The sequence below is a fragment of the Nematostella vectensis genome, chromosome 9, assembly GCF_932526225.1.
Source record: "Nematostella vectensis chromosome 9, jaNemVect1.1, whole genome shotgun sequence".
NCBI classification, from domain to species: domain Eukaryota; kingdom Metazoa; phylum Cnidaria; class Anthozoa; order Actiniaria; family Edwardsiidae; genus Nematostella; species Nematostella vectensis.
Window position 1 is genome coordinate 13703831 of NC_064042.1, and position 14680 is coordinate 13718510.

General features: G+C 42.3%; 1 protein-coding gene across 7 annotated transcripts in view; it reads left to right on the forward strand.

Annotated features, from left to right (window-relative positions):
• LOC5502303 (rho GTPase-activating protein 32) overlaps positions 1-6676 on the forward strand; it is a 27727-nt gene extending 21051 nt beyond the window's left edge. For all 7 annotated transcript variants that reach the window (XM_048733017.1, XM_048733016.1, XM_048733015.1 and 4 more), the window contains 10 exons: positions 850-927; positions 1036-1135; positions 1594-1687; positions 1760-1815; positions 2003-2105; positions 2542-2637; positions 3418-3466; positions 3946-4149; positions 4616-4793; positions 5050-6676. In XM_048733017.1, the coding sequence (XP_048588974.1) occupies positions 850-927; positions 1036-1135; positions 1594-1687; positions 1760-1815; positions 2003-2105; positions 2542-2637; positions 3418-3466; positions 3946-4149; positions 4616-4793; positions 5050-6275 (2184 nt within the window). In that variant the 3' untranslated portion in view covers positions 6276-6676. The remainder of the gene's footprint in view (positions 1-849; positions 928-1035; positions 1136-1593; positions 1688-1759; positions 1816-2002; positions 2106-2541; positions 2638-3417; positions 3467-3945; positions 4150-4615; positions 4794-5049) is intronic.
• The last annotated feature ends 8004 nt before the right edge of the window (positions 6677-14680 follow it).

Consider the following 14680-nt stretch of genomic DNA (forward strand, 5'->3'; position numbering starts at 1 on the left):
CGGCCAAATAGACTTTAAAAAAATCGTTATAAAAATATTCGTTCCATAAAAAAAACATTGCACTAAAGGTGGTTCAATATAAAAAATAAAGCAATAGAATTCAATTTATCTGTAAAAGTTTTACGAATGTAGCTTTAGATTATATAATTGTAGCAATTGCTTAAATCTATTTAAGTTTTTGTGGCGGAAGTTTTGATGAGTTGAAGACTGATTCCGTGAGTTGCGGCCGTAACGGCCTTGCATCCATGAATTGAACATTTCAGAGTCACCGATATTTTTCCCGATAGATTACATAATTCTACGAAAAAAGAGGCTTAAACCACAGCTGAGTCTACCCACCCTTGACACCATTTTGCAACTCGCTACTTCCCATGTCTTTTGTCTATAAAATCCCTTATTGCACTAGCCGAATCCTAGTATGCTAGTAAATGTTTTATGAATGCTAAGCAAGCGCCGTCTCACGAGCAAATCTATGGTAAGCAAACTGCAATGAGGTTTAAAAGAAAATCTGAGTAGGGCTAGTATGATCGTATAGTTGTTTTTCTTCTGGGGATGCAAAAAGAATAGGAACCGATTCGACTCGAGACTCGAATCTTACTCTAATTAGTTACACGGTATGCTGAGTATGATCCATCTATGATCTTTGATAGTTGAAATATCTCACGAATGAGTAACCGCCAAGTTTAATGGGGTAGATTCATACGCAACAACGTATGACGGAGACCCCCCAAGTTATGGTATGGCGTGATGAAGTGTTGTTTACATTAGAAAAGGCCTTCTTTGTAGAAAATCAACTAATAAGTAGTATAGCTCTCATCAAGTCTAAGTTCGTGTGCTTTTCTTTTTTAGGTGGGTGATATCATCTCGATAATCGACATGCCCCCTGTTGATGAAAGCATTTGGTGGCGAGGAAAACGAGGATTCGAGGTAGGGCCGTTTTTCCCTCGTTTCTTTCACTACCGCCAATTTCTTTTACTGCGATTCAAAAGCCTGTGGTGTTAATTTGTATGTATTGAATGATTTTTCCTTGCATAGGTTGGTTTCTTTCCCAGTCAATGTGTTGAAGTTATCGGAGATTATTCGAACAAGCTGCCTCTACCAACGTCTGCCGGGATGCATGTTCCAATGAAACCAGGTATAAATCATCATCATCATCGTCTTCGTCACCACCACCACCACCATCATCATAATCATCATCATCATCATCATCATCATCATCATCATCATCATCATCATCATCATCATCATCATCATCATCGTCATCAGTATCTTCGTCAGCAGCATCATCCTTTTCACATTCACCACCACCATCACCATCACCAACATAATCATCATAATCACCTCTACCATCATCACACCATGTCATCTTTATCATCAGCGTCTCTATGACATCATCATCATTATCATCAACATCACCAGAATCTTCCACCATCTACCACAATCATCGCCAACATTGTTATCATCATCACAACCACAGTCATTATAATCTCCATTATCATCCCCATCCACGTCATAATAATTTGTATATTCTTATTTCTCTACGCTTTTTACGGAATATCTTTCTAAACACGGTTTCGCCGTCTTGTTTTTCAGTCGCCAAAAAGCGAGGTAAACTGATAAGTTTCCTGCGCTTGTTTCTCTCCTCCCGGCCGTCACGTGCCAGGCTCATGCAGAGCGGCATTCTCAAGTAAGTCAGCGGTAATTCGGTAAGCGCACGTGCCTCTAGCGGTCTCTCACTTTTTGATTGACCTGTTTTCAGGGAGCGTACGTTTGGCAGTGATCTGGGCGAGCATCTAGCTGTCACGTGCAGGCAAAGTAAGTGCTTCCACTCCTCTTGATCAGGAACTTTTGTGATGCGGGTCAAATTTATTTATCGGGGACTGGGCCCGAGCATGGCTTGGACCCAGGGCCGTGGGAGAATGACCCCCAGTAATATTCCTACTCTTGCTTTTTTAATATTCATTGCTTCCCTCGAGTTTGATTATATGTATTTTCGCTTCAGTCCCTCTAGTTCTGGAGAAGTGCGCCGCAGTAATTGAAGAGCACGGCATCGTCGATGGCATCTATCGCTTATCCGGCTCAAGCTCAATCATACAGAAATTAAGGTATCAACGATAACGCGCAAAAGCTCAGTTTTATCTCCAAAAGAACCGTATAACAACAAAAGCTGCCTGCTTCGAAATAGACGTCACCTATGTATGTAATCCCAATTTTTTTTGCCCTAGTCTACGTGTTCGACCACGGCAAAAACCTTTACGAGATTAGTGCAGACTAATTTATTTTGACCCTCCCTCCCACATAAACAAGAACCTCTTTTTTGCGCTCGCGGGGGTCGACAGTTATTATGACGAATGACAAATTCAGTGTGTTTGTCACGTTTTTTTTCTTTTTCATTACGCTCTAAATAACGGATCACTATGCTTTGTGCGTTTTCATATCACTTACTCCCGTTAGATCTGTAATAGCATAGAGCGTTGCCTCTCATTAGATATTTAACAGGTGGGGTTTTATATTCCCTAACTCCATGAGGTTCTTCGGCAGGTTTCTGTTCGACGGTGATGAGCCGCCTGAGCTGGACGACGAATACTATCTCCGAGACGTGCACTGCATTAGCTCTTTGCTCAAGATGTACTTCAGGTACGTCGTTAAAACGCGAAACAATATAAAGGCTTTCATCTATCGCTGTTTAGAGCTTCCGATGGCATTATAAATGTTTTTGTGAATGTTAACATCTTCCCAACAGCTTTCATCTATCACCGCTCAGAGCTTTTGATCGCGTTATAAAGCTTTTTGTGGATGTTTTAACATCTTCCTAACAGCTTTCATCTATCGCTGTTCAGAGCTTTCTATGACATTATAAAGGTAGTTGTGTGACATGACGGAAAAACCCTGAACATGCGCACTTCGAAGAAATGGAGAAAGAAGATACAAGTTCTTACAATGGCCATCAGTTCCTTGTATTTTGGACTGATTTTCCTTTTTCAAAACACAAAAATCGTGAGGCTGAAATGCACATACCCAGATTTTGGCCTTTAGAGATAATTTTTTCCTTTATCATCCTTGCGTTATGTATGTGCTCAGAGACGAAAAGCTCAAATTTCAATCATGTCACTTTAAAAAAAGTCGCATCAATTTAAAAAAAAGTCGCATTTGATATTCTGTTTGATATTACTCACTAAGTACTTAGGGGAATTTTCCGCCTTATTTGATGTGAAGTGAGCTCATTGGAAATTTCAAGTCATGTTTTTCCATCATGTCTTGTTGTGTATGTTAACATCTTCCCATAAGTCGTGGCTCTACGATCATCTTTGTCTTCGCCGTCCTGTGAACCTGGCTTTAAAATCATGATTATGCCTACGTCGGCGTGTGAACCAGTTCTTAGACCACTACCTGTAACATGCAGACATTTGATTGCAGGGAGCTGCCCAACCCGCTGCTGACGTACTCATTGTACGACAAATTTGTTGTAAGTAGAACCGGGAGACATTGTACTCGACACAATAAGAACTTGATGATTTCTCGATATCGGGAAGTGTCTTTGAGGGTCCATTTGGTCATTCTAGCAAAACACTTAGTGTAAGAAACCTTTCAATATCTGCTGGTTGGGAGAAGCTGATATGACATTGACGATTGAATCTGGTAAAAGGAGTTTTTTTAATGTTTATTTTGAGATGTCTTTGCATAATTTGATTTCTAGAATAAGGTAAGAAATGTTTGGCTTACTAGGGTTTTTCGTGACTGATAGCGTCACCAGTGTGACATGAAATATTGCGTGACCGATAATTTGTAGCATATTTTGGAGCCATTCGTGTGCGAGAATCTATTACAGATATTCGTTAGATATCTTGCTCATTTTACTGATTTATGATATTACAGTGCGTGACCATCTGTGTTGGGTTGCGTGACCTTTTATTCGCGTGACTGATGTGCCTTCTTGCCACTTAGAGTGCCATCCAGATAACGGACGAGAAGGAGCGCAAGGTAGCCATCCATCACGTCGTCCAGCAGCTCCCCCCTCCTCATTACCGCACCCTGGAATACCTACTGCAGCACCTGGCAGAAGTCGCCTCACATGCGGGCCAGACAGCCATGCACGCCAAGAATCTGGCCATCGTGTGGGCGCCCAACTTGCTGAAGCCACGAAGCCAGGTTCGTATTACTATAATCTATGTAAAGTGGTCGACTTCCTCCTCCTTTAGTCCTCCCTTTCTATTGGATTGGGCAAACTTGATTAAATGGGCTGTGAAATCTGCTGTTGTTTGCCATTGTCGTGGTTGTTGTTGCTGTTGTTTTTCTCCTTGTTGTTGTTACGTTTGTCGTCGACGTTGTCGATGTTATTACTCATGGTGTTGTTGATGTCGTCGTTGTCAATGTTGTTGCTCCTTTTTTTGCTATTTTGCTATAATTGTTGTAAATGTTGTTATAACTGCCGTTGTTATTGCTGCCGTAATTACTGCCGTTGTTATTGCTTGTCGTTGTTGTTGTATATCGATGCTTCTGTTGTTGTTGTTGTTGTTGTCGTATTTGCCAGCGTGGTTGTCGTTGATGTTATTGTGGCAGGATTGCTGTTGCTATTGTTGTTGTTTACGCATCCTTTGTTGTATGTATATTTCAGGAATATGGGAGCACAGCGTTGCTAGAGATCAATGTACAGGCGATCATAGTGGAATATCTGATTCGTAACGCTGCTGAACTCTTCGACCGGGACGCAGCCTCGATCGCGATTGTATCGAATCCGCAGTACAACACTTTACAAGAACGCGGCCCGCACCACAGAATCAACTCGGAACCAGGTAACAAGACCACAGGGAAACCAAAGAGTCTCGGCTAACACAGGGTGACCACATGGACCCTAGTTACTTAGAGTAACAACGACCACGAGGTAGTTTCTCAAACTCTAAACGGAGACACATATCAGTTCGAGTTAGCGGTCATTTCAAATTTATCGTGTTAACTGGAAATAAAGATATTATAGCTTGGAAGAATGTGATTTTGTTTTCGCATTATACTATACCTGCGGACTAACATGTTCTCTTTCTTCTCTAACAGATCTGACTGCCGCGGGAGGACTAGGCCCGAGACTAGCCTCGATATCTGTGTCCCCAGGACCCAAACTGATATCTCTAGAGGAGGCTAGGTCACGCACTGCGTCTGCACCAAACAGACCGCCCCGACCGGACCCCCCTAAAACACTGGACCTTAAGCCCAAAACAAGCGGCGAACCCTACCAAGCCCACCCCTCACGAGCAAGCCCAGCGACTACGCCCACGTGCGGGTCGGGTTCCCCTGGTACTGGGACCAGTAGCTCGAGCATTTCTAGTGGAACCGGGAAGAGCTTCAAGGCATTTTTCTCACGAAGTAAAAGCTTTAATACAGCGTCCTTCTCAAACAGTCAGGAGTCCAACTCAGGTTTCTACTACGTCAGCCAAGACATCGATCAACTCCCTAGCCCCTCCCCTGTTGATAAGTCCGCAGGGAGTCCGGTAAGCTACGCAGGGGAGTCCCATTCGTTCGAGGAGAGCCTGCGGCATGCGCACAGTGCTGAGGATCTGGCGGCAACTCCCCCTGCTTCGGATATAATCACTGTACCCCGGCATGCTTCCAGTATGAGGATTAAATCCATCATGGAGGGGGGAGCGCCTGTTAGGCCGCCCAGGAGGAGCAAGGCAGAGATATTGAGCATCTCATCCTCACTTGTGCACACCCCCCGGGATACAATGGATATAAAGCGAAGTTCCGGGAGCGTCGGGTCTCAACTCGGGCGGAACAGTTCAACTTCGGGGAGCTTTCGGGAGCGGACTCCAAGTGGAGGTGCTTTGATTCGGCGACATCCCGTGCTGACATCGTTTTCCAAAATGACATCGGAACAGACTGTTTACGTATCAAAGGTAGAATACGTCAAACCTTCAGCAGTCCCGCGGGATTCGGGACATAGTTCCCAGCGTCGGGCTTCAACCGGAACTCAACGGGACATTGATCGCCAAACTCGACGAAACAGCGAAACAAAGCCGACCGAACAGCGACCTCTTTCGGTTTACGATAATCGACCGGCCTCGGTTTACGACAATGAACCGACGATAAAAGCGCCGGAGGCGCCGCTTTATCGGTACTCGTCGCCGGTCTTTACGACAAATTATCGACCTGATGCAATCCCCGAGGATGCGCGTCAGTCGTGTCCAGAAGGGACCCCACCCCTCCCCCGAGCGTACAAACGTAGACCGCAGGACAAGTTCTCCGTCACAGGAGCGAGGCTGGCACAAAGCCACGCGGTATGACATCATTGGAGTCCCATGTTTACTTGTTTACTTACTTTTCCTTCTTTATTTTCTGAGTGAAGATATTTTTTAATTTTCTTTGTTGTTTCGATGTAAAAAGGAATTGAAGCAAGCTGTCTAATTGATGCTCACAATTTGCCAATACAGTCCAAAAACACTCTTAGTGATAAATTCTCTGCTAAGGGATACTGGTTGCAACACATTCATAGAATTGAAATCCAAGCATCGATCTTTAGGATGGTGACACAATAATACGCATGACTTCTTATCACGTTGGTTACCTAGTCCTGTATTTGAACTTTTCACGTCTCGTTCTAGAGACAGTAGAATTATAAGTTTGTTTATAGACAAACAAAGAAATATTTCACAAAATGAATGGAATAAATGTTAGTGAATGTTAATCAATTGTTAAACAATGTTACTGTGAGTTTTGTATGGCTCTCGGGACATCAGTTCATTGGGGATACCGTAGTCATACTAGGTCTACTCTTGTATATTTTCCTATAGCCCGCCCAACTACTTTTAAGTATCCTTACGAAAACACTCTAGTCCTCATCTAGTTTGCATCATTTTGAAATGCGTCCCCAAAAATTGTCCCAGCATGCTGTTCGCTTACCAACTCGACCCAATCCCCCGCGCAAAGTAAGAATATGGAATAATGACAACAACGCCCCCCACCCCCTCCCCCTTGCCCAAGTACCTGACTATACCCCTCTTTTCGATGTCACACTATTTGATGAAGCAATCTACATACCATATTTGCTGTAATAAGGGACTCAAACGAATAAGTGCCTCGCCTAAACGAGCTGCTCTTGATTAAAAGACTTCGATGACGACTTCGATGACTGTGCAGTAGAAAGGGAAGTAACTGGTAAAGGTAACACGACAACCTGCCACAACATTTTATTATTAAAAAGCTTATTTGTTCAATCTTTTCACGTTGTCCAAATGCAATTTGTTATCTAGGTCGTCCCTGCGAGCGCAAAATCATCCCGTGTACCTGTGGCTGCGTAGATTTGGTAGGGCTAAAAAAGGTCCCTAACTAGTTTTTCACCGCCCGGAGATATGTGTGTACATTTTTTTGCTCTGACTTTGATGTTAAGGGCAGTTTTTTTTTGCCCTAATCTACGTGTTCGGCCACGGCAAAAACCTTTCCGAGATTAGTGCAGACTAATTTATTTCGACCCTCCCTCCCACATAAATAAGAACCTCTTTTTTGCGCTCGCGGGGGACGACGGTTATTATGACGAATGACAAATTTATTGGTGGCAAGGCTTTAAGGAAGAAAATCAGACGACTATTCTTCCAGATTCCTTCCTCCGCAATGGAAAACCGTGTGACCTTGAGGTTTGGGCTGGTGTAACTCCAACTATCTCCCCCCCCCCCCCCCCCCGACCATGGGGGGTTGAAAATTCCATATGAAGAAAACGTTGTCGTTTTCGTCTTCTCAACTAACTAAAGATGGTCACAGTAACTATTTTTCTCTTCTGGTTACAAGTCATAAAGTTTACGAAGACCCTGGGGTACACTCATGCAGATTTTCCAAATAAGGAATATATTAGTTTCCTTACATGGAAGTGACCGCGTTTGCCAAAAACCACAATTTTGGGCTCAATTTTCTTGAAATGCGGGAGGAGGGGGTCATATCATACATCTAACCCCCTATCTCCAATTCTGACGACCCAAAAGTACGCTCCTACAGGAGGACCCTAATCATATCAGGAAAATTTAGCCAAAAATTGTCGTTTTTTTCCCCAGACGCGGTCACTTATATAAGGAAACTGATATATTCCTTATTTGGAAAACCTGCACGATTCTTGTCATTTTTAAAACTGCCGTACACAGCAGGTGCTTCGTAAACTTTATGAATTGTAATCAGAACAGAAAAACAGTGACTGTAACCATTTTTAGTAAATAGAGAAAGCCTCTGAAAAGAAACTAAAATTCCTCGGTACCAGACCCCTAAAACGACAACGGTTTCTTCATAAGTTCTCCAGGCCCATTACCAATATGTCTGTTATTCGGTTAATATCTAATTTTGACATTTGACGATATGCCTCTGCAGGTTCCTATGGCAACTTCACCTTTACCATGGACCTTTTCTACTCGGGTCGGTACCAGAGAGCTCGCGGGCTCGCGGATTTCCCGGTTCCAGTGATGATTAATGAGCCCCTGTACATTCAGTACACGTCAAATCCACCACAGGGAACCTGAGCGTGCTTGCCGGCTCGTCTCGCGCGACCCTGACAAAGGAACCTTACTCGTCGCTATTTTACACCATTATAAAAAAGGGTTAAGGAAACTCAGATTTGGGTCTGAGAGAGTTAATGGTTAACTGACAGAAGTGGGTGACAGACTCGGGTATCTTGTTTTTCATAACTCTGGACGCGCTCAATGCATGAGTGAGGTGCGAGACTGTAAAGCTTGATTTTATTTTTTTGCAAGCCTTCATGCCAGTCATGGCATGGCATGGCATGTCATGGATTCGCGGCTCTTACGATTCCGGGCTCTATTGATGACAAAAAGTAAATTCTTGATGAATAATATCTGTATGAGGTTAACAAAGGACGAAAAATAGCCTCAACTCATATATGCTTGTAGATACACAAAGAAGAAAATCACAGTCCTAACTATAATGTTGGTTTACAAAGGTTGGCTATCATCTCCTTGCAGCAGGTGTACGAAGGACAAAATTCATAGTCTGAACTCATACATGCTAGTGGGTCTTAAGGGAGTGTTCATTAATTACACCGAGGGGGGGGGGGGGGAGGGAAGATTTTTACTCAACACACCTTAAAATTTCAGAGCCCCCTTTCATTGTAAACATTTTTTTCGGTGCCCCTCCCCCCCCCCCCCCCCCCTTATAGAACCCCAAAATTTTCTTTTTCTTTCCCTTTGAAAAACTTTGTTTTCGGAGCCACCCCTTTTGGTAGTTAAAACTTTTAGGAGCCCCCTCAATATCTTCCCGCCCCCCCCCCCCCTCCCTCCCCCTCTGTGTATTTCATTTATCTAATAATATCTGTATATCTGTGCAAAGGACAACACCATGTCATACGTGTACAAGCCTGGCTCACCCACCCAGCGGTTCACCATTAACTCGTTCCGCTTCGTCCATCAGCACCCGGACAATTAGGCCAGTAACGAACAAAGAGTGGCAGGGACCCAGAAAGGTATGACGGAAAACCTTGCGCATGTGCATTACAAAAGGATAGTTTAAAGGCAAAAAAATTATACAATAGATTTCTGTTTCTGACTGATTTTCCCCTTTTCAAAAAATTAATAATGTTAGATGTGAAGGATTTTGGCCTATATCAAGGCATAAGCACGAACATGTTTATTCTCTTGTGCTTACACTCGTGTTGTTTCACCCGTGGTTACGCTTTGTTTACCCAGTCCTCGAATGCTTTTCTTATCGCCATGTTTATTCTTTGTTTCTCCAAGGGCTCCAGTTGATAGCAGAAGTGTGACACTTTGAATGGACTACCCTGAGTCAATATGTTTATATTAATTTTAGATAAAGGTGTCTATGTCTATGTCTATGGCTATGTCTATGTCTATGTCTATGTCTATGTCTATGTCTATGTCTATGTCTATGTCTATGTCTATGTCTATGTCTATGTCTATGTCTATGTCTATGTCTATGTCTATGTCTATGTCTATGTCTATGTCTATGTCTATGTCTATGTCTATGTCTATGTCTATGTCTATGTCTATGTCTATGTCTATGTCTATGTCTATGTCTATGTCTATGTCTATGTCTATGTCTATGTCTATGTCTATGTCTATGTCTATGTCTATGTCTATGTCTATGTCTATGTCTATGTCTATGTCTATGTCTATGTCTATGTCTGTGTCTGTGTCTGTGTCTGTGTCTGTGTCTGTGTCTGTGTCTGTGTCTGTGTCTGTGTCTGTGTCTGTGTCTATGTACTTAGAACAGGTGTTTTCGCTAAAATGTATTGAACGTTATTTTGTTTTCGTTTCAGTCTTTCAATGTCAAACTGATGCGAAGCACCCCACCCCGGCTGGTAGAATTTGGCATGGCGTGTATTGTCTTTTTATCCGAACGGCCCATAGAGCGTCGCTGTCACGAATTTTTACATATTCAAAAGAAAGATTCTCGCCGCTCAAACGGCAAAACGGGGACGAGTAACCGATTAAAGAAATTGTTGTTTGATTTTAACAAATTAATTTGGTATTTTCTGGAACTACACAATGAATTTACAATTTTGACACATTATCTAATTACGCTTTTTCTCGAATAACTATAAAAAATATTCTATCGACAATTTTTTCCTCTCGCGATAAAAGTATTTGATTCGACGAGGACAAAACAGATTGCTCATTTTTGGAAGGGGGTCATTTTTTATAGCATTGAGCATAAGAGCTCTAAATTTCAAATTTGATAGATTAATGTTTGCGATTGATTACAGTTAAGAATTGGTAATATAAAACTTAAAAGATCTAGAATTTTCAGGCTTTTCTTTGATCATACGATAATTGAAACCCCAACTTGAAGAAATTGATTGGAGGCCTTATAATGATTCAACCAATTAGAACTGCTTTTGTTTACTCAAAAACTGACAAAAAATAATGTTTAAAAAAATTCTATGGAATAGGAAAAAAGTGAGTTCACTTTTCGCTCGACAACGCGATATTTTTTTACATTTAAAAGCCGGCAAAACCCCACGTCGTGTGGCAATAAAGCTTGGTATGGTTTGTTTTCAAGTCCTAAACTACTGATATATTCAAACCCGGAAATTAGCACATTGACCCCTCAACCGGCCTGTACCGGCTTTGAGAAGTACCCACAACCCAAAAAATTCATAAATGCAAAATAAACACAACAAGATGAAGATACTCAGGCATCAGTCTAAGGGATAAATGGTCTTGAAGATATACATCCAACCAAGGTGTTGGCAACTCCTCTTAAGCCAAATAATAGCACAGGTTCTTTGGTAAATTTCAAATCGAACAAGGAAAGAAAAGCAGAATCACCCCTCTCAATAAAACGCTCAAAATCCCACACAAGGGAGAGAGAACAGCAAACACAGCTCAAGACACAAATAGATACCTTTATTCTGATTCTCCAGGTTAATTTCCATGGCCTCAAAACACAATGTCCACTCCTTGAAGGCTTGTAAATACACTTGGGTGCCCAAGTCGAGGCAGCATGCGATCGAGGTTATCAACAGATCAAGATGGCGGCGCGCGATGCGAAGGGATCACAGTTTTAGATCATTAGATTTCTTAGACCCGTACCCAGGAGGGGTGCGGGTGGTGCGAACCCAGCCCCCCCTCCCCCCCCCCACAACGGTTCTCAATAGGTTCGGTTCCCAATAGACGTAGACAAAACTATAAAGCATAAACTAGATCACTCTGGTATGTCATTACTCCATAAGTCAGACTTTATTCGTAGCCAAATCCGACAATAAATGTCCCGTTGAGAAACTGCAAAGGGATAAAAAACCCTTTTTGTTCAGATTTTTATCATAAAACTCCCTCACTCCCCCCCCCCTCCCCAAGAAAAATTAGGTCCACTTTTACCGGATTTCACCCCCCCCCCCCCCCCCCCCCAAGAAAAATCCTGGGTACGGGCCTGTTTATGGACAATTTTTAATGGTAAATGGCCTTCAAATCCGCCTGGAGGCTGTCATTGAACGACCAAAAGAACTAAGTACATATTACGAAGAACAGAATCCAGTTAGGGCTGATGATCTGCGCAACCTACTATCCCACATAGATATTCTTGGACAGGTAACAGGTGGTTTCGCCCACGTTGTTATATCGCCCACGTCTATAAGATTAGTTTCGCCCACGCATCAAGAGTTGCTTCACCCACGCATGAAGGTGTTTCGCCCTCGGATAAAAATACGAGTTACTCTTGGGCTCTCTTATCAGAAAACATTTTGTTCGAACGTATATCGCGCTGCTTTAGAAAAAATTAAAACTACTAGAATACTCTATCGATCGCAACGGTCGTTATGGCAAAAACAAGCTCAGATATGTGGGATTTTTTTTTTTTTTGGCGTAAAATATAGCTCTCCTAAGTGGAATTATTATCAGGCAGAATCCAACGATTCTGTGGGATTCTGCCTGATTCTGTTTGATATGCGCTTGTTTGTGGGCGAGCGTAAACCGGCATATTTCAGTCGCCGCCGATATATAAACATGTCTTTGTTTTACAAAGACACTAGAACAACAATAATGAACTCGCTCCTTCGGCGTGCGTACGGCTATAACTATTCCAGTGCTCTCCCGATTGCCACGATCTTTATGTCAAATTAAAGCTCATATAGAGGGGAATCTTTTTCGGGGGGTCTAATCGATGCGCTTGTTTATGAGCGAGCGTAAACCGGCATATTTCAGTCGCAGCCGACTTACATGTCGTTGTTTTACAAAGACAATCTGCGCTGAGCTCTGATAATAGTAGCAAGTGGTGTGACAAAGCCCACAGTCCAGTAAATAGCACCACAAGGAATACCAGGGTTTCCGAATTCATAAACCTCGAATTTAACCTATATTAATCATGTTGCTTAATATAAACCTTTATGTCTGGATGTTTTCGGTCATTAGGCCTCCATATACAAAGGAGACGAATACATGTGGCCATCGGGTTGATCCGCAAAACACTTGCTTACGTTGTGGTGCTCTAGTTAGGAGGAGAACCTACTTTGTGCTTAATTCACTATGGCATATGGATGGTCACCACTCCCTCATTCGATGGGGATTTGTCATACGTGGGTGCTGCGATGGTAAATCAAGGAAAATCCCCGGAGTTGGGGTACTCCCTATATCCATCGGACGGGGTTCGTCGTCGTATCAATATTCAATAATGTGGACTTGTCAATTAGCTTTTAGTTCTCTGTCTTACTTTTGTTTTCTAACTCGTAACATTGGGCCCACTGTAATTGGTTAAGCTGTTTGTGGTGTCCCAGTCTACTATTTGTACTTTTGTGTAATTTAATTAATTTATAGTGGACGAAGTTAAATAAATAAATAAATAAAAATAAAAGTATCTTTTAGGGTGTAAATTTGGAGCCTTTGGGTATCTTTTAGGGGTGAAAATGAGAATGCCATTATAGCCATCGCTCATCTAACTTGTAGCTCATGAAAGAGCGTTAAAACGTGTCAATCAGTGTTTTTAGATCACTAACCAGCGAAAAAATCACACAACCCACGGTATCTTTTAGTGGGTAAATTCATGCCTAACCACGCCCACTTTAGGATTTGCTCCTTTTATTTTGTCCTACTCCCCCGCGGGTTGCGTGTTTTTGTTTTGCCAACTCGATAGGAATGAAAAGAGATCATGTAAAATAACTCGGAAGAAGAAAACAAGTCTAACTTAAGTAAGCAAGATTGGCAAAAAATACTCACAGGAAGCTAAATCCCTGAATAGTTTGACTGTTTTGTTTATCTGAGCAGCGAAGTCAAGTCAAGAAGAAGGAAAACCCGGACGAGCGTTAAAATGGCTGTAATACCGCGTTTGATTCAAATCCCGACTCCAGCTTGTATAATATACTTAATAGTTATAGAAATGTCTAGAAACAACATCAAAGAAGTACAGTAATATCTCCCTCGTTATTTTCTCACTATTAGAAAAGCTCAGATACTTCAGCTTGCTGGCTTTGATCATCACAAAAATGCATTCCCTCGCTACAAGGGTAGTTTTATGAAATGTATTTTCTTGGATTCCTTCTCAATTCACCGGAATATTAAAAAAAATCAATATTAAATCTAATGTCTAACTTACAGATTTCGTTTGACCATTAGGAAGATAATAAATGTTGAGAAACCACGAAGAAGCAGCAAGTTAGAGCGAAACCGGTGTTTGAAGCACGAGGTTTCCCAATCAAGTCTCGTTTTCGAAATCTTGCAATCCTGGAAGTACTACATCCCCTTAATAAACCGCAACTGCCCGTATCCTTTCAGTTTAATCTTTGTTTATCGGGGGTAACATATTTAACCGAATATACAGTTTTCTAACATATGGCCCTCGGTTAGTTAGCACTGTCACTGGGGGTGGTCACTGGCAGAGGGTTTATTGCGTCCCCAGTGGTTCTTTTACGTCCCTTCGGTTCAGGTTAGTGTAGTGCAGCTTGAAGAGACGGGACCTCCGGTTTAGTGTCCTTATCCGAGAAGACTGGAAACACGGGAGAATAACTTCAACTCACTTGTGACACAAATTCGAATCAAGGCAGGAACCCAGAAAAATTCCCAGTTTGAGCCAGGATTCGAACCTACGTATAACCTGGGCCACAGCGATGAGAGGCCGACACGCTAAGACACTTGGCCACCCGTGCTTCCACTATCCTTGATGCTAGAATGAAATTTTCGATGGTATTTGTGCAAATAGGGTGTTTTTTTTTTCGGTTTCAAGTCACAAAACAGCGGCAAAAAACAAGATG